Source organism: Acipenser ruthenus, chromosome 1 (genome assembly GCF_902713425.1).
Source record: "Acipenser ruthenus chromosome 1, fAciRut3.2 maternal haplotype, whole genome shotgun sequence".
NCBI classification, from domain to species: Eukaryota; Metazoa; Chordata; class Actinopteri; order Acipenseriformes; family Acipenseridae; genus Acipenser; species Acipenser ruthenus.
In genome coordinates, this window is record NC_081189.1 from 72,637,576 (window position 1) to 72,655,751 (window position 18,176).

An 18,176-nucleotide genomic window follows, 5' to 3' on the forward strand; every position below is an offset into this window, starting at 1 on the left:
TCGTTAATCAAAATGCAAGTTAACAAGATCAAGAAAAATGAATGGAAGCATAATTCGCCGTTATAGAAACTACAAGAGTACAGGGAGGCGGCTCTCCCACCAGCGAGCAGCAGCCAAATGGAAATGAAATAAAAAATAATGGGAATATCTTTTTTGTGGGGTTGGGGCTCTTCACTTTTTGGCTGGGCTGTGCATCTTATGTTTCTTCAAGGAGTTTTTTTTTTTCACAGACTTGATTGTTTGAGAGGTCATCATAGAACCACATTTTCATCTATTGTCTTCATTACACTGATTAAGGCATTGGACGAAGGTTTGTCCACCAGACTTTACCTCAGTGCTTATGACTGAGTTTATACATTTATGTCATTGAAGATATGATGCAAAAAATGTTGACAGTATATTTAAAGAGTAAAATGTAAAAATGGTACTATAAACATATTTCAAAGCTATTTTGTTGGTCAGCTCATAATAAAATAAATACTACTTTCCGTAGCATGTTTTAAAGGCAAGTGCTTTGAGTACAATCAATTTGACTTCTCAGAGCAGATTTATTAAGAGCATTCTGTGTTTAATATTTTACTTCTTTTTCTTTTTTTTTTTCTTTTTTACAAACTTAACTCCCAGCACCCTACCCCCTCATCCCTCCAAACACTAAATTACTATCACCCACAGCTATTCACAGTAGTGGGAAACATCCATCCATAACCATGATTTCGGGGTGTCTGCCAGGAAACACAGAATTATGTAAACAAGCAATCCAATACATTTTCAGAATGTTGTAGTTATCTGAGGGAGTTCAGAACCCCCTACCTCCTGGAAAGCTTCAAGTCACCCGTCCCACAGATGCTGATAACAAGCCGTTTTGTAAAGCACAAAGGAGGTTCAAAACCAAGCTGTCCAGAAAGACTGGAATTCCAGCTTCCTTTATAGCCAATCTCCCTTCTCTGTCATTTTTGCAAGACTGTTCAAACCACATATTACTGCTTGGTTGCTACTTATCCTTTCATCACTGGGATCCATCTATCTGTGTTGTCTGGGGACTATTCCTGTGTGTGAGTAACTTATTTTCTTCTGTTTTAAAAATCCTGTGTTTTTTTAAGAAAGAAAAGCAGCATTTACAGAAGTTTACATTGCATATTGTTGGTGTCTTGCTTAATATTTCACTTTGCCTCATACAACATAATTGGGTTTTATTCCCTGTGTACCCTGCCTTTAAAAGAAGGATAGATGGTTCATTTAAATGAGTATAATCCGTTTTTACAAACTGATTACTCTATTTTGATAATGGTTTGGGAGGAAACTGTCAGTGACAGTAACAATTCTGAGTTTTTTCTTTGTAATTGCTTTGATATTTTTGTGGATTAGAAAAACAAACAAACCAAAAATAAAAATCGCTTGAAGTGCACTGGATGACCTGACCACATTCTACCTTGACACCAACCAAAAAGGAAAGATCAATGGACGTGAGACTTTTGTGAGGTTGGTTAATTGACTCTTTAATGAGTAAGTAGGAGTAAAGCTGCAGTAAACCAAACCTTTTTACAACCATGGGTATAAGACTGTAAATCTCTTGAGTGAGGCATGAGATGTATCTGTCCCACTTTTATCACTCCTGAACCGAATGCGAAAAAAATTGTGATTTCCCAGAATGACCTGGGACCTTTTTGTTGGCTATATTAAAAAAACAAACACCCAGAACAGACTGTCATGCTAATAAGTGGCGGTGGGAGACTAGTGGGACAAATAATTGCAATTTAATAGCTTTACAATTTTGTGTCTACACGGTACACTTTTTCAACACAAGATTTTTCTGGTAGTCTACCGGCGTAAATAAATGCTAATAACTGTGCCTCTCACACTGGTTCTTGGCTGTTTTTAAATTACAATTTGTAAGCACTGAAATCTGTTTGTCATTGGCTTATGCTGAAAACCTTTTCACAAAATGACTAGGCTTTGCAAACAGTCTGAGCCAGCGGTAATACTGAGGTTCCTTGAAAAAAATGTTGTCTAGGATCCTGGATCTAGTCATTTTGATCACACATTAATCAAATTAATGTGTTTTATTTTTTAATTGTATTAATATAAAACTAGTAAGCAACAGGTCAACATGTTCTATACCTGCTTTTACCTAAGTTGTTTCTTGAGAACAAAAATACTTTGAAGTGGGCTGAACCTGTTGCACATGACATGTTGCAGATATTTTGTAGTTTAATAGAGTCTAATTAACTTTCTATTATCTACCCGTTATTTTAGTCATTAGGGTTTTGTCCAGGTATTGCAATGCTCAGCTTTTATCAACCAGTGTGTAAAACATATATCTGCTTCATCAGGTGCCCAGCTCTGTATACTGATAGATGTTCATTTAGAAACATTTGCCATTCTTCTGGGGTATGAGGGGTTATCAGAGTGGCCTTATGATTAGTGTTCAACTCTATGTTACTTCTGTACACAGTATTGAACCCCTACAGTATGTGCAGTCTATCCAAGTATCTTTTCTCCTTTGGGTTCACAAAGAGTTGCTTTTTTTAATATACCTTCATATGAATGTAATTAAAATGCGGTGGAGGTAACTTGAGAGTCTGCAGTGGAACCCACAAGGAGACTGCATTACAGTTTTGTAATGACTCATAACAAAAGACAAACAAGCTCTGTCTTCTCCGCTACCACCTGTCACTTACAATGTATACAGTTCATTAAAAAAATACATACGTTACTGAGGCGGGGAAAGAAATCCAAGCAATAACACTGTGAATGTTACTCTGTAGTACTTTAACCCTGCTTTAAATGAAAAGGTGCATTACACCTGTGTACAGCACTCACTTCAGTTCTACTGCATTTGGAGAATTTTCATTTACAGTACAGTACCATGAGGGTGCAATAAAGATGCTCTTGTTTCTTCTAACAATCTGGCAATGTTAGTAATGAAATGTATACGTCTTGGGGTTCTATCAAAATGTAAAGACTTCAATCGGTAATTACTTCATACCTACACTAATGCAGGTGAAAAGCAGGTTTGCGTCCATTTGTGCTTTATTTTTGGAAACCCGTACTGAAATTCTATTCTCACATTTTATGAATTAAGTAAAATGTAATAAATTAAATTTTTAAGGGAGAGCAAAGTTACCTACAATAACTGTAGTATTAGGTAAAGAAACATGTAATCTTGTTTAGAATTGTGTTTGCTTGCTAGTTTTATAACAATATAATTGTTCACAGAATAGCTGCTGAAAAAAAGTTAGCTTTTCAATTGTTCAAATCCATGTCTCTACATATTTCCTTCACTTATTAATTAAAAACAAATTGACAACGTGGATTTTTATTTTATTGTATTTTATTGCCGTCAACAAAAAAAACCATTATTTTTGGGTGTGAATTTATTTGTTTTTACATACTTTACAGGTTTAAATTCAAATTTGCCTCCCTGCATTTGTTAAATACATTGTAACAAGTTTATGCAATTTTTGTAGGGCTTGATCAGCTATTTTCATGTGGCATTGTGGATTTGAAAGATTTCTGCTGTGATGCATGGTGGTGACATCATCGAAATAACTTCTGTAATAATCACAATGCCTTAGGGTAGTAACATCATAAGTTAATTTGTCGTGCTAAATCCAGGATGTGGTAAAATGTTTGGAATGAAGAAGTAAAACTGATTGTAGATTACTGTTTCATTTGCAGACTATTTGTTGAATCTTGAAAGGCATTCTCATCAACCAGCAAATCAGAGCCCTGTTATTATAAGCACATGACACCACTTCACAAGAGCAACAAACACAAGCTCAGCTTGATACAGCCTTAACTGGAAGGGAGCTTGCATCAAAGGAACCCTTTTCTATACATGAGGAGGCTTGGTGAGATACTGACATGATGACACCGATTTCCAGCCTAGAGGTGCTGGTGTGTCTGCTCTGCACCACACGCTGGGCGGAGGGCTCCTTTCTGAGAGTCAACAAAGGGATGAAGGTAATGAAAGGGCAATCAGCCTTCCTGGCAGAGGAAGACCTACAGTTTGACATCCCCAAAGAGAAGGACGCATGCAAGGTAGAGGTGGTCACCAACGAGCCCATCACCCAACGGGTGGGCAGGCTAACACCACAGGTACGTCTATGGGGTTTCTTATTCTTCTTACACGGCTTCGTTCTGGTACGTTTGTCACTTCAGTTACCTCAGCTTTTATCACAAATGGACTGCTCATTTGTGGCTGCTTAAAGTAATTTATTGAACATTGTTTACTTCCATCCTTATGTGCAGTTTTGAAAGAAAAACATGTTAAAGCAAACAGTTTTTTTATTATTATTTTAAAACCAGATATCTGATACTACACAAGGGTAAATAAATCTCTATTTGCTGGTAGTGTTGCATTTCCTTGGTCATTTCATCCCAAGGGTAAAATTGTCCACACCCCTTCAATGCTTTTTTTGCTATTAACCAACCAGCTGCGTCCCCTATCGACTGACATACTTTCAGCTTGTAACATGCATTGACTCAGGAGACAAGGCTGAGGTGAAATGACTGAGAGAATTGCATAGGAAATTAGTTACATATATCACCATTAAAAAAAAAAAAAAATACATGTTTGCCACATCATAGTCAACCCTAATTTAAATATAAGATAATTCAAGGACATTTGTTAAATACAAGCATTTATTAAACATTATCTATTAATTAATATGACAGAGACCAAAATACAAAATTTCTGGTAGTTTAATCTTTATAAAAAAAAACAAAAGCACTTAAGCAGTTTCAAATATTTGTTACTTTTGCTTTTATTATGGCTTCAGACGGTTATTATAATTTTTAACACTATGTTGAGGAAATCTGGGCTCATTCTGTCTTGCATATTTCCTTCAGCTAAGACAGATACACAATGCTTGGCTACAGAGTTTTTCATATCTGTCCAAAGCATTTCTATTGAGATCTGGAGATCACAAAGGCAATTCCAGAACTTTTATTTTCATTTCTTCAGGTTGTCCAGAGTTGACTTAGCTGTATGCTTTGGGTCGTTGTCGTGCTGGAAGGTAAACTGTCAGCCAATCAGCCTATGAGCAGATGGCATCATTGTATTTTATAGAATGTTTTGCTAGATGGCTGCATTCATTCAATCTTCAATCACATCAATGTCTCCAGTCCCTGAACTGCTAGAACACCCCAATATCCTAATCGAACCATCTCCATGTTTAACTGTAGGTACAAGATGTGGTACTTCTTGATTATTGCTCTGATTGTGGGTTTTGGTATTCCATATTTCTCTGATACCGTTATGTAGCTATGTCCTCCGTTGTAGTTTGCCACACATGCTTTTCTCAGACGTGAATCCAACTCCTTTGTCTTAATCATCACCTGTTGTGTTGCCAAAATATTCTACCTCAACAGATGTTGGAAATAATTATCTCTCAGCTATTGGCTGTGTAATGGTTTTTAATCAATGAATATATTTTTTAATTAGTTCTATTACATTTTTACATACTTTTAATGTAAAGGTGCCAATACTTTTGTCATGAACAGATATCGAAATTGCTTAAACTACCAGAAATGGTGTTTTTGCCATATTAATTCATGGCTAATTTTCCCTAAATGCTTGTATTGTAGTTTGCTTGAATTATTTTATTTTAAGTGTAGGGTGCCAATACTTTCGTCTGCGACTGTACCTGGAAAACAGTTTATCCTATCAATATTATTAGCATAAAATATTGAGAGTATTCCATTTTTAGGTTATATTGTCTGTGTCATTCTTGAACAAACTTCCTCATTGAAATCCACTGAAATCCTGTGACAATGTGACCTCCAGACCCACCTACTCTCTGTAAAAATCTTTGTGGGACTGGCATATTGTCATATGATTTGAAGCCATTGTGTAACAACAGAACCCAGAACCACTCCTAATGATTGCAACCACCATACAATAGGGACATGTTTAACAGGAAATACAATTACATGTGAAGCTGATTACTCTTTAATTACAATTCTTTATAAGCCACTACCAACACTTGCGTTCTGTGCAATGGTTAAAATGTTACAGCTGGACAGAACAGAATGGACTGTGGGTTCATGTTAATAGGTTTGGTTACACAGAGAACAATTTAAATGTCTGTTTTTTTGTTTTGTTTTTAAGTTCTGGGTACAACCTCAAACCAGTCTACATTTTTGTGAATTGCAAAACCAACACTTATTTTGTTGTTTTTTTTTTTTTTTTGTCGTGTGGGGACAGCTCTACTACAGTAATAACAGAATTATGTAAGCAAAGTTGAAATTTGTCTTAACTTTGAATGGAGTCTAGTTTACAAAAAGACACCAACTTCACACACATTAAGCACTGTTTTCATGTATTGGAGAGATAATTTTATAGTTATATTAGTAAGGTAACGTGACGGTAGGTGAGTTATTGAATAGCGCCCTGAATTTTTGTTTTGTTACTTTGCAGGTGTTTGATTGTCATTTTCTCCCAGATGAAGTGAAATATGTCCACAATGGCTGTCCAATTCTCAATGAAGACGGCATCTTACTTCGGCTATACAGGTATTTTATACTAGAGGGAAAAAAAATATAGCTTTTTGATTTGGGTAGGGCTTCAGTGCACAACAATCAACCTTAAAAAGATTGTATGCTCTAATAGTTAGTAAGCATAGCAAATAATGATCTAAGCAAAAACAACAGAGAATTGTTCAATATGCACATGATTATGAGACCCGTTCAATACGTACATAATGGGATATTAATCAAGTAAGGAATTATATATTTTAGGAACGTTTAGATGATAAAAACTATCCCCTTAAGATTTTCTTCACACATGTTGCAGGATGCACACTTATTTTTTGCCTGGAAGGAAAGTGTGACTCAAATCAGAGTTTACAAGTAAGATGTAACTCTGTTCACAGTTTATGACCTTTCACTGACTGGGACCAGGTCGGTTTAGTATCTGGGTCACAGCAGAGCTCTTCTAAAAACCTTAGAGGTACACCTTGCGCTTATATTGTGGACTTGATTTCAGGTTTACTGAGACAGAGACTTTCACAGAAATCTTCCACCTGCACGTGCATCTGATTGAACCTGACTGCAACATCATCACGCTGGGACCCAAGTCCTTGCAGGTGCCGGAGTTCTATGGCATCTCAAACGTGATTGACAGGAACTCGCTGTCCTTCGACTACGACCGGAAGCTGAATTTAGAGTGCACAGTCAGGGTGGCCACTCAGGAGACCCTTCTTCCTGTTCACGGACAGCTGGTCATCGGGGAACCTGAGAGGACGGAGCCTAGAGGAGATGAGCCACACAGTTTTGTCCCCATAGGCCAGAGAATAAGTAAGTGCTTAGATTTTATGTATCAACAAATCGATTTAATAATAATAATTATTATTATTATTTGTTTATTTAGCAGAGGCCTTTATCCAAGGCGACTTACAGAGACTAGGGTGTGTGAACTATGCATCAGCTGCAGAGTCACTTACAATTATGTCTCACCCGAAAGACGGAGCACAAGGAAGTTAAGTGATTTGCTCAGGGTCACACAGTCAGTGGCTGAGGTGGGATTTGAACCGGGGACCCCCTGGTTACAAGCCCTTTTCTTTACTGGACCACACAGCCTCCTATAATATAGCATTATGTCTATTTACTGTTTACAGTCTACAGTAGGAAAGTATAGTATACTGTGGAAAATGGTCAAGACATTATGTGTTTTTCAGATAAACTCCTTAATAATTACTGTTTCCTGTTTCTAAAAATAATGTTCTAAACTTCACAAACATTCCTACTTACTTACGTTTACTTACGTTTACAGTACTTACGTTTTTCTCAGACCTGATTACTACTTCTGTAAGAAAAAATATAATAATAATTTAATGAGTCTAAAGAAATGATTAGTTGTGTAGACATGTAGAAATCTTAGGAAATCTTTTTCCATAAAAATCTGGGGAATTGAACTGCAAAGACTGAAATACAGTCGGTGTCGTGATAATCAGTGATAATCAGGATGTCTGCTTAAATGGGACATAAATCTATTTATGTAATTTAATTGGGACTTCACTTCGTTTAATTGGGATATAGTATTTTCAAATGATGAACAGAGATCGCTTTTCAGAGCAAGACAGGTCGTGTAGCACAGTGCAGTGAGTATGTGATTACGCTGTGACTTGGGTAAATTGCTTAAACCAGGGGTCTCTCTCAGGCTGCTGTTGCAAAGAAAGTTGGCATGTCAACATCACAGGTACCTCACCTTGTGATAAGATGTGATTTCATTCTTTTTCATTTCATGTAGAAATAAAAACAGCGATTAATTTTGTTTATGAATAAAAAGAAAAAACATTGACTCATATTTTAAATGATGTATTGAACATTTAATCATAATGTGATGTGATTTCATTCTTTTTCTTTTCATTAATAAACCAAAAAGTGTGACTAAGGTTGCCTCATCCGGTAAAGGCATTCTGCCCCGAGTGCAAGAATTGCTCTATAGCTTGGAGATCGGCGGTTTGAATCCAAGCTATGCCACTGCTGACCGTGGACGGGAGTTTCCAGGGGGCGGCGCACAATTGGTCAAGCACTGCCGGGTCGGGGTAGGGGTTAGGTCAGCTGGGGAGCCCTTGGCTTATCGCACACCAGTGACCCCTGTGGCTGGCCGGCCTGTACGCAATCCAGAACTGCGTGGTCCTCTGACAATGTAAGGTCTGGATATGGCTGCATGGCGGGCTCGCAGAGCGAAAAAAAGCGGACGGCTGACGGCACTCGTTTCAGAGGACACAAGTGCTAATCTTTGTCTCTCCCAAGTTAGTTCGGGGGTTGCAGCGGTGAGCCAGGTTGAATAATAATTGGACATTCCGAAATTTTGAGAAAATTGGAAAATGAATACAAATAATTGTTCAATGAAAAAAATACAAAAAAGAAATATCTTGTTTAATTGGGACAGCCGCTAATACTGGATATTTTTCCTTCTCCCGAGGTGTCCCGATAAAGCGACGCAGACTATACCTGACACTGGGAAAAAAAACTTCCTGCTAAACCATGTATTCCTGCTTTCCACAGTGAATAGGGCAGGAGCGAAGTGTAAAGATGACATCTGCCGGAAGGGACTGAAACTGGTTCAGACCACAAAAGTGAACTGTGATGACTTCTTACTGATGGGCCTGAGGTACCAGCACCTGGATCCACCCTCACCTGATATTGACTATATTGCTATAAGGCTGGACCTCACTGACACCAGAAGCAGGAATATTCACAAGGTAATCTTGTCTTTCTAGTTTTGTACTCTTTCTCCTGATTTTCTTGTTAATGTTTCTCAAATTTGTGTTCTCTTTTTTCCAGTCTGAGCATGCTTGGATCCCGGTCCACATCAAGAATGCAATCCCAAACCAGCCTCCCAAACCGGCCTTCATGTCCATGTTCATCCTGGAGGTGGATCAGTTCATTCTCACCCCTTTGACCACAGGCGCACTAGACGCAGAAGACAGCGAGACCCCCAAGTCCCTGCTCATCTTCAACATCACCAGGCCTCCGCCTCAGGGCTACATCACCCACTTGTCTGACCACACGAAACCAATCTCATCCTTCACCTGGAATGACCTCAATGACATACTGATAGCCTACCAGCCCCCAAACAACAGTCACACAGAGCGGAGGAACTATGAGGTAGCAAATAAACAGTGCTCATCTTTTAGGAAAGTTTATTGATGCTAAGATGGTACAATAGATTTCATACAGAGCCAGGTATATACAAAAAAAACAGCTAGCCAGGGTACAGTCTTATGAGGGATATGAGGTATGATGGGATCAACAAAATTATATTACCTTTCAAAGTAGTCAAGCAAACCAGGTGGGATTTAATTAATTTCTTTTCTAGTACTCAGAAACACAAAACTATTGTGTTATCTCACAAACAGGTGGAGTTTGAGGTCCACGATTTCTTCTTCAAGAGAAGCTTACCGATTATGGTGCATATCTCAATCAGAACAGCAGACACCAACGCTCCCAGAGTTTCTTGGAACATGGGTGAGTTTTTACTGCTCCATTCCTGCAGTGTTTTTTTTACTGCTTTTCCTAAATGTGATTGGAATATATGTATTCTACTTATATTCTTCATTTTGCCTCAGTAGTTGTATATCACTCACCATAAACGCACTACCTCAAGATCAAAGGCATTTTGTCATGATGGTTCAAGCCCAAGTCACAGTCCAGGTTGAGGCTGCTCAATTTTCATTGTAAAATACAGAGCACCATGCGCCTTGATATTGATTGGCATTGATTAACTGGACATACCAGTTTATCTATATGTAATTATTCAGATTTCACTTTTATTAAAATCTCTGTTTAACTGTTTTTTTCCTGTCACTTTCCCTGCAGGTCTTGATCTCCTCGAAGGACAGTCCCGCCCAATCACTTGGGACCAGTTTCAGATTGTAGACAATGATAACATTAAAGCAGTTCGGCTGATAACTGTGGATGGGCTACAGCATGGCAGACTTACTGTAAGAGGTAACATTTTAACATTCACTTATATATACGGGCAGCAGTGTGGAGTAGTGGTTAGGGCTCTGGACTCTTGACCGGAGGGTCGTGGGTTCAATCCCAGGTGGGGGACAATGCTGCTGTACCCTTGAGCAAGGTACTTTACCTAGATTGCTCCAGTAAAAACCCAACTGTATAAATGGGTAATTGTATGTAAAAAAAATAAATGTGTAAAAAAGAATGTAATTGTATGTAAAAATAATGTGATATCTTGTAACAATTGTAAGTCGCCCTGGATAAGGGTGTCTGCTAAGAAATAAATAATAATAATAATATATAAAATATATATAGTCAATATGAACTGGAGAGGAGGTCCGTAGTGGAAAATTAGGGGGGTGCGGGGGTGGCAGCGGGACATACCAATCCTTCCCTGGGGCCCATGACGGCTCACAGGCCAGAATTTCCAAGCACTGATTCATATATACATTTATATCAAATGTAATGTAAGCAGAGAGCAGCATGTCATTAACAATTACCTGTTCATTTACATTACATCTTTGAAATGTCCTGCCTTGATATATTCAAGATAAAGACACCATTCACGCTAAGACTAGATGAAAGACATGAGTCGTAAATCTTGTCACAAACATTTAGTCAGCTTATTTCAGTCGGCAAATTGTGTCTTAGACATAACTGTCTATGGAAAACAAACTCGTTCAAATTACAAGTATTGTTTTGCAGGTATCTTATACATAAAATATAGTGCCAGTAATGCCGAAATAACCAAGTCATTAGGGAAATCATAACTAATAGAACTCTATCCATCCGTTGTAGTATGTTTCTTCCTTTTTGCTTTAATCATCACATGTCTATTTACTCTGCTTTTGCTTGGCAGATGATTGTATATTAGATTGCAGTTCTGCTTGTACAGCTGTTTGGCAAGAAATGGCATATTTTGAATAAATGTTTAAATGTTGTTTCTGAAAAAATATTTCTTACTGGTTGCTTATTTCTAGGGGGAAAAGGCTTTATGTTCACCGTGAGCGACATCAAAGCTGGGGTTGTGCGTTACCACCATGACGACAGTGACACCACTAAAGACTTTGTAGTCTTCAGGATATTTGATGGCCGCCACAGCACGCGCCACAAGTTCCCCATCAACATCCTGCCGAAGGATGACAGCCCGCCCTTCCTCATCACCAATGTGGTGCTGGAGCTGTGTGAGGGCCAGACTGCCCTCATCCAGCGCTCTATGCTGCAGGCTTCTGACATGGACTCCAGCGATGACTACATTGTCTTCAACATCACCCGCCCGCCACAGGCCGGGGAGATCCTGAAGAAACCAGGCCCTGACCTCATAGGCAAGAATCAGAGGACTGCTTTTTATTATTATTTCATTTAGGGATGCATATCCACGAGGGGAGGATATAGTGGAGTGGATATATTGGAGTCACGTGACAGTTTTGCATGTATCTTGATTACCTCTAGGCCAGTTCTTGCAAGGACATTCTTTAGCACAAGTTAGTGTGTGCGTCATAATCTGGGATTATATGGAGGCTATCATAAAAACAGTAAGGGAAATGCAACAAAGCTCTTAGGGCAGCAGTGTGGAGTAGTGGTTAGGGCTCTGGACTCTTGACCGGAGGGTTGTGGGTTCAATCCCCAGTGGAGGACACTGCTGTTGTACCCTTGAGCAAGGTACTTTACCTAGATTGCTCCAGTAAAAACCCAACTGTATAAATGGGTGATTGTATGTAAAAATAATGTGATATCTGTATAATGTGAAATAATGTATAATGTGATATCTTGTAACAATTGTAAGTCGCCCTGGATAAGGGCGTCTGCTAAGAAATAAATAATAATAAAAATAATAATAATAATAAATGAAATGCAACGAATTAGGGTTCAGACTCAGCCCTAATTGCTATCTACTGTTGAATTGACTTTCCTTTTTATTTTTGTATCAGGTTATCCTGTAGGTCGGTTCCTTCAGAGAGATCTGTTCAACGACATTGTGCATTACCGGCATCTGGGAAATGAAGTGTTTGAGGATTCCTTTGAGTTTATTCTCTCAGACAGCCATGACCCACCCAATCTATCAGAACCACAGGTACATCGACGGCAATAAAACATTGTTTTTACTACAGTTGTGGATTTTGCATCACACAAAGTACTGTTCTTCAGACAAAACTGAAGTAAACAAATACAACAAAAAATGAATTACCACGATATTAATTGCTGAATATACAGTAACAGCAAGAGACGTGGTCATCCACTCCCAAAGAAAGGGTCTTGGCCATTGCACAAAAGAGCCACAAGCATTTATAAATCTTATAACCTTGTTATACCTACAGGGGTGCAAATGGCACTGCATCATAAAAAAACTGTCCATTACACAAAGTCCTCAAAGTTTTTACATACTGTTTGAAGCAACATACCCCTGATGTTTATTCAATATAAAAGTACTTGTAGCTAACAAAATAGTTCCAGAAATATTCTGTGCCATTCACTATATAGCTCTCAAATGTGCAGTTTTGAAAGAAACACATGTTTTAGCAAACATGTATTTTCATTTTAAAACATGCTAATGGTACTACTCTTTACTTGAAGTAATAGCAAAAGCAGACTGATGATTTACAAAAACTGGCACCCTCACTCTAATACCCATGTAATGGCCTCCATACCAATCCATTCCCATAGCCCCAAACACAACTGCTATGAGCATGCATTACTGCCTGTGACTGTGTCATGCCTTGGGGGGGGGAAGTAAAATGATAAAACCTCACACAACTCAAATGGCATAGTGTTTTTAAAAAATTTAATAAAATCTTAAATTTTATTTGTTTTCACTCCAGGTTGTCATAGTGCACATAACTCCTGTGGATGACCAGCTGCCTAAAGAAGTACCTGGGGTTGTCCGGTATCTGGTTGTCAAGGAGACAGAGGTTGTGCACCTGACCAAGAAGCAGCTGCACTTCATAAACATAGAGTCACCTGACAGAGAGCTCACCTACACCATCACCACTCCGCCATTCTTTATCTCTGTTTATGGGTGGGTCTTTCACCATTTTATCAACATAAAAAAAGTGCTTGAGGTCACTGGGCATAAAATGGGCTTATCCAAAACAGTGCTTACTTTTTTGGGAGTTTTACATTTCCAATTTCACAGAAAGAGTACAACTAATTGTAAATAGGGCACTGGCTGCTGTACCTGCAAGTACAAACCTTTCACACAAGCCCAAGGGGGAGCCCTCCTGAATCTCCACTTTGTAGAATTATTACACCATTATAATCACAGGGTCAGAATTTTAAAAGCTAAACATTTTGTTACCTATTTTTTATTTTTTTTATTTTTTTTTCAACTTATGGTAATACAAATGATCATGAATGGCATTTTGAAAATTGAAGGTTGCAGCTCAAATAAGTCCTTTAAAGAGGAGCTTTTTTACTTGAATTAAATTGTGCTTAACTTTTACAGTTCTGGTTATATTTCAAGATTTTGTGTACTGCAGGAGACCTGATGCAGGAAAACTGTTCCTGGTTGACAGCATCTCTAAATTTACAAAAGATCCGGCTGCTCCCATGCTGAGGTCGTTCACACAGGTGGGTGCTTTTGGATTTCAGTTCCAGTTTAACAGACAGAAGCATGGCCCCAAGACAACTTACAGGGATAGATTCTGAAAACTCTTTAAACCAAATCGTTATTAGCAGAAAAGAAAAATGCAACCAATGAAGTTTCCAAACCAGAAATAAACAACTCAGACATTTCAGTTTGGGGGCGTGTTAGTAATCTTATGGGTTTTTTATTAATTAGTTTAGAATTGTAGTTGGAGTTTTTCCTTCCTGAATGTTGCTAATGGCGATTTGGATGTAAATAGCTTTGAGAGTTTGATTTGGCCCATAGTGTATTGAAATCTGTCTGAACCAGCGTGTTTTTTTTTTTTTTTTTAAATTAGCTATACTTGTGTGTGAATACATTTAAAAAAAAACAAGAGCAAGCAAAAAAAAAACATTGTAAAATGTAAGAGGAACATTAAATAAGAGGAGTAAATAAAAATAATATTTTACATCAATGACATTAAATACTTAATTATAAGATCTTCAGTAATACTAAAACAAACTGTTTCGACAGACACCTTTGTCACTACAGTTCAAGTTTTTTCAGATACTGTTGACCAATCTTTTTCACATGAAGCTTTTAAACTCTCTTTTAACTCTAATACCTCTGTATCGTGTGCTTCCTTTTTTGTTTCCAGCATGCTGTGAACTACATGAAGGTGGCCTACATGCCTCCAATCCAGGATATAGGACCCGACCCTCAGCACATACAATTTGTGTTCTCTGTCACTAACCAACATGGCGGCACGATAATTGGCATCTGCTTCAACATCACAGTCCTGCCAGTGGATAACCAGCCACCTGAGGTACTCCAATCTACGTCACAAACTATATCATTTGGCTCTTTACCAGGGTTTGCTGGCAAATCCTGAAACAACTCCAGATTGCTTTGAACTGGTAACAGGCACTCCACATTTACAGTGTATTTCTCTTAATGATTTTATTTTTAAAAAGTTTCACAACAAGGTACAACTATGATACAATGAGGTTTTTTGTAAGCATTGTTGAAAGAAAAATAGAAATAAACTAGAAAATGTTTTATTATTTTGTTGCATTTCTTTTTGGGAAAAACATTTTGAGCTGATAACAAAGTTTATTGTGGATATTACCTGCGTAAAAGTCTTAGTCCCAAACCTGGGGGTTGTCTTCTCAGGTGTTCACCAACCAGCTGAAGGTGGAGGAAGGAGGGGTGTGTCAGGTGTCTGTGGACCACCTGCTGGTGACGGACCGGGATACCAGAGAGGAGAAGATACGGGTTCGACTGGAAAGAAAGCCCCATCACGGGGAACTGGAGCTGGATGGCTTCCCCATCAAGGAGGGGGGAACCTTCACCTTGCAGGACATCAAAAACCAAAAAGTTAGGTCAGTCATTTAAACTTTATTTTCAGACCTCTTACATCAGATATATTCATGACCAGTGGCAGGGTAGGTCAATGCAGAAGATGCATTGAAATATGATTATAATAGTGTTCCCACTGCAGTCTGTACAGATAAGATGTTATATTCAAGTTTTCTTGGAGGAGATGTTGATAGCCTGCTGACATGTGTGTTGTATGCAAAGAACAATCCTTAGGAAATGCATGGGGTAATAATGTGTCAAAGACAGCAGATGATTGTTGACATACTGTAACTGTTAGTTGTCAAAATCTGCATTTATACCCCAAAGGACCAGATGAAGGTTAAAAGGCAAGGTTGTTAATCTTTTCTAAGGGCTGTTTTTTTTTCTCACAGATATCGCCATGACAGCTCTGAGACGCTTCAGGATGACATTCTCTTAATTGCTTCAGATGGCATCAATTCTGCAGATTTTGTTCTGCAAGTCAAGGTCAGTTCAAGACTTGTAGCTTAATCCCTGTTAACTCATGAATGATCTGTCCCATATTGTATAATTTATGAGAGGAACCCCATGAGTTGTATATTATTTGTTACAAAGGTGTTAGAACTAAACATGACCTGGATTTTCTTAGTAAGCCCACAGCTAGTTGAGCTCCTTGAATGATCCAGAAGAGCTTCATAATATCAAATTGTATTTCATTTATCAAAACAAACTTTTGTGTTAAAACTGTCCCTGGTCGCAAAGTTTTACCCTAGAGGTGTTTTGTTATTTAAATGTTGTTTTTTTTTAACACCTGCTTTTTGGATTACCCAAAATCTTAACTGGATTTCAAGCCCTTTTCCCATTGCCTATATATTATAAGGTTAAAGATTTAATACTAGACAATTATGATCACAGTGTAACTTAAAACTTGTTCTGATAAAGACACTTGCAGAAATGACTTTAGTTTTACTACAGAATTCATGTTTTGAATTGGAATAGTTTAGAGCAAACGACAGGAGAACCTCAAAGTTTCAAACCCCACAATTACGAGCTGTCAACCAAGCACAACTTTTGAAACCGAAAACAGGCGTCCTCGCAACTATATAATAGGTGAAGGTGAGACTAAAGGAATTTTATAACGCCACTCTCCTGTTGTTTTTCTTATTACTGTTATTTATTTTAAAAATTAAGTTATTAAGTCATGAGATAAGCTTTTGTCCTATTTTCAGTGTGCTGTAATGATAAGGCACATCTTATTTAATTTAGTAAAATAAAAATAAAAAATAAAAATCTGTTATACTTTTCATATTTTATTTTAACTCCTAAATTACATTTATTTTAATATTGTAAGTCACTTAAACTAGAATATTTAAGATAAATAAATAAAAATTTGATCATGTGAACACAATCCCTGCCAGGCAGTGCAGTGCACGAGGGTCAACAGCTGCTAAAGAGAGGGGGGAGAAAGAAGAAATAAAAACACTACTGCATGAGAGCAAATGTCCTAGACTAGCTGTGAAGAATTTCAAAGGATAAATATTGGGATTTTGCTCCTATGCATTGGGATGTGGGACATTTGCTAGGAAATCAGCACTGTCCTGGCCATATAGGGACTGTTGGCATATAGTTACTGTTGGCATGTATGCAGTATTTCTGTAAGATGTTCATGTTGTTTGTAGGTGTTGCCAGTTAATGATGAAGTGCCAGTGATAAAACCAGGCCTTAATCCCGTGTTGCATTGCGCAGAGGGCCAGGAAGTGATTATCACTTCTGAATACATCTACTCCACCGACAGTGACAGTGATGACCAGAAGCTCACGTACATGATTGCACGTCAGCCATACCATGGAGTAGTACGTAAGAATGGTAACATTGTGGATCGGTTCATCCAGGCTGATATTGTTGCTGGGACTGTCACATTCAGGCACACAGGTAGGAGCATATAGGCAAGTATCAGGACTGAAACTGTTGCTTGACACTGAAACTGTTGCTTCCATTCTTCAGTTGCCTAACATTTAAATCACTGTCTGAGATAAAGATAATTGAGATGCTGCAATATACTTGGTGGTCACTCCCTGTGAGAAAATGTGAAAACTTTAAATGAAAGTTTTCTTTTTCTACCTCGTTGTCCAGATAAATGTGTACTCATTCACATATATTGTAAGCGAGCCTTGTGGCTTAGGTTCATTTCACCCTTTTGAATACAGACCCAGACATAAGATTGAAGGTTTTAAAGCATGGATGTGCTATTTTTAATAACAAAAATAAAACGAAAAACGAACACAAACACCTAGCTGTTATGAGCACTAAGTAAAATACAAACTGGAACATTCTCTAATAAGCCGGACAGCTAAGCTGTTTACCGGCACAAACGAAACAAAACAAACACAGTTTAACTCACAAAACAAAAAGGTTTTTCACACTACCTTTGTTCTTTAATTACGGCTGTACACACGAGCACTGTCAGGCTTCTTCACACACAGCAGCCATGAAGAGACTCGCTGCTTCCCTTGAATACCCTGCACCCGGCTCTAATTTACAATGATAGACAGGTGCAGGGGATAATTAATAATAAAACAATAATTAAACTAAACAAACGTGCATATGCACATGTTTTTGGCTGGGAGGATTTTAACCCCCTCCCTGCCTGGTTACAATATATAAATATATATATTGTGGTGATTTGCCTTCTTGTCACAGGTTTTTCCTCAAAGCAGACACTTGACAACCAGATGCAAGAAAACACCGTAGCGTGTGTTTATTATTTTTAAACACTGAAAAGAAAATAAAGGAAAGAAAACCTAAC

General features: G+C 38.0%; 1 protein-coding gene across 6 annotated transcripts in view; it reads left to right on the forward strand.

The window, feature by feature from the left end:
• Window positions 1-18,176, forward strand: part of LOC117421254 (FRAS1-related extracellular matrix protein 1-like) — a 58,694-nt gene that overhangs the window by 18,468 nt on the left and 22,050 nt on the right. The window contains exons 1-16 of one of the 6 annotated variants that reach the window (XM_059029227.1): window positions 853-1,052; window positions 3,679-4,098; window positions 6,422-6,516; window positions 6,989-7,299; window positions 9,016-9,212; window positions 9,295-9,618; window positions 9,870-9,978; window positions 10,330-10,461; window positions 11,451-11,795; window positions 12,402-12,544; window positions 13,290-13,486; window positions 13,947-14,037; window positions 14,691-14,858; window positions 15,206-15,414; window positions 15,784-15,877; window positions 17,050-17,302. In XM_059029227.1, the coding sequence (XP_058885210.1) occupies window positions 3,865-4,098; window positions 6,422-6,516; window positions 6,989-7,299; window positions 9,016-9,212; window positions 9,295-9,618; window positions 9,870-9,978; window positions 10,330-10,461; window positions 11,451-11,795; window positions 12,402-12,544; window positions 13,290-13,486; window positions 13,947-14,037; window positions 14,691-14,858; window positions 15,206-15,414; window positions 15,784-15,877; window positions 17,050-17,302 (2,902 nt within the window). In that variant the 5' untranslated portion in view covers window positions 853-1,052; window positions 3,679-3,864. Of the gene's footprint in view, window positions 1-850; window positions 1,053-3,678; window positions 4,099-6,421; window positions 6,517-6,988; window positions 7,300-9,015; window positions 9,213-9,294; window positions 9,619-9,869; window positions 9,979-10,329; window positions 10,462-11,450; window positions 11,796-12,401; window positions 12,545-13,289; window positions 13,487-13,946; window positions 14,038-14,690; window positions 14,859-15,205; window positions 15,415-15,783; window positions 15,878-17,049; window positions 17,303-18,176 lie in introns of those variants that run through there. The other 5 variants (XM_059029218.1, XM_059029203.1, XM_059029210.1 and 2 more) reach the window with 5 other exon arrangements.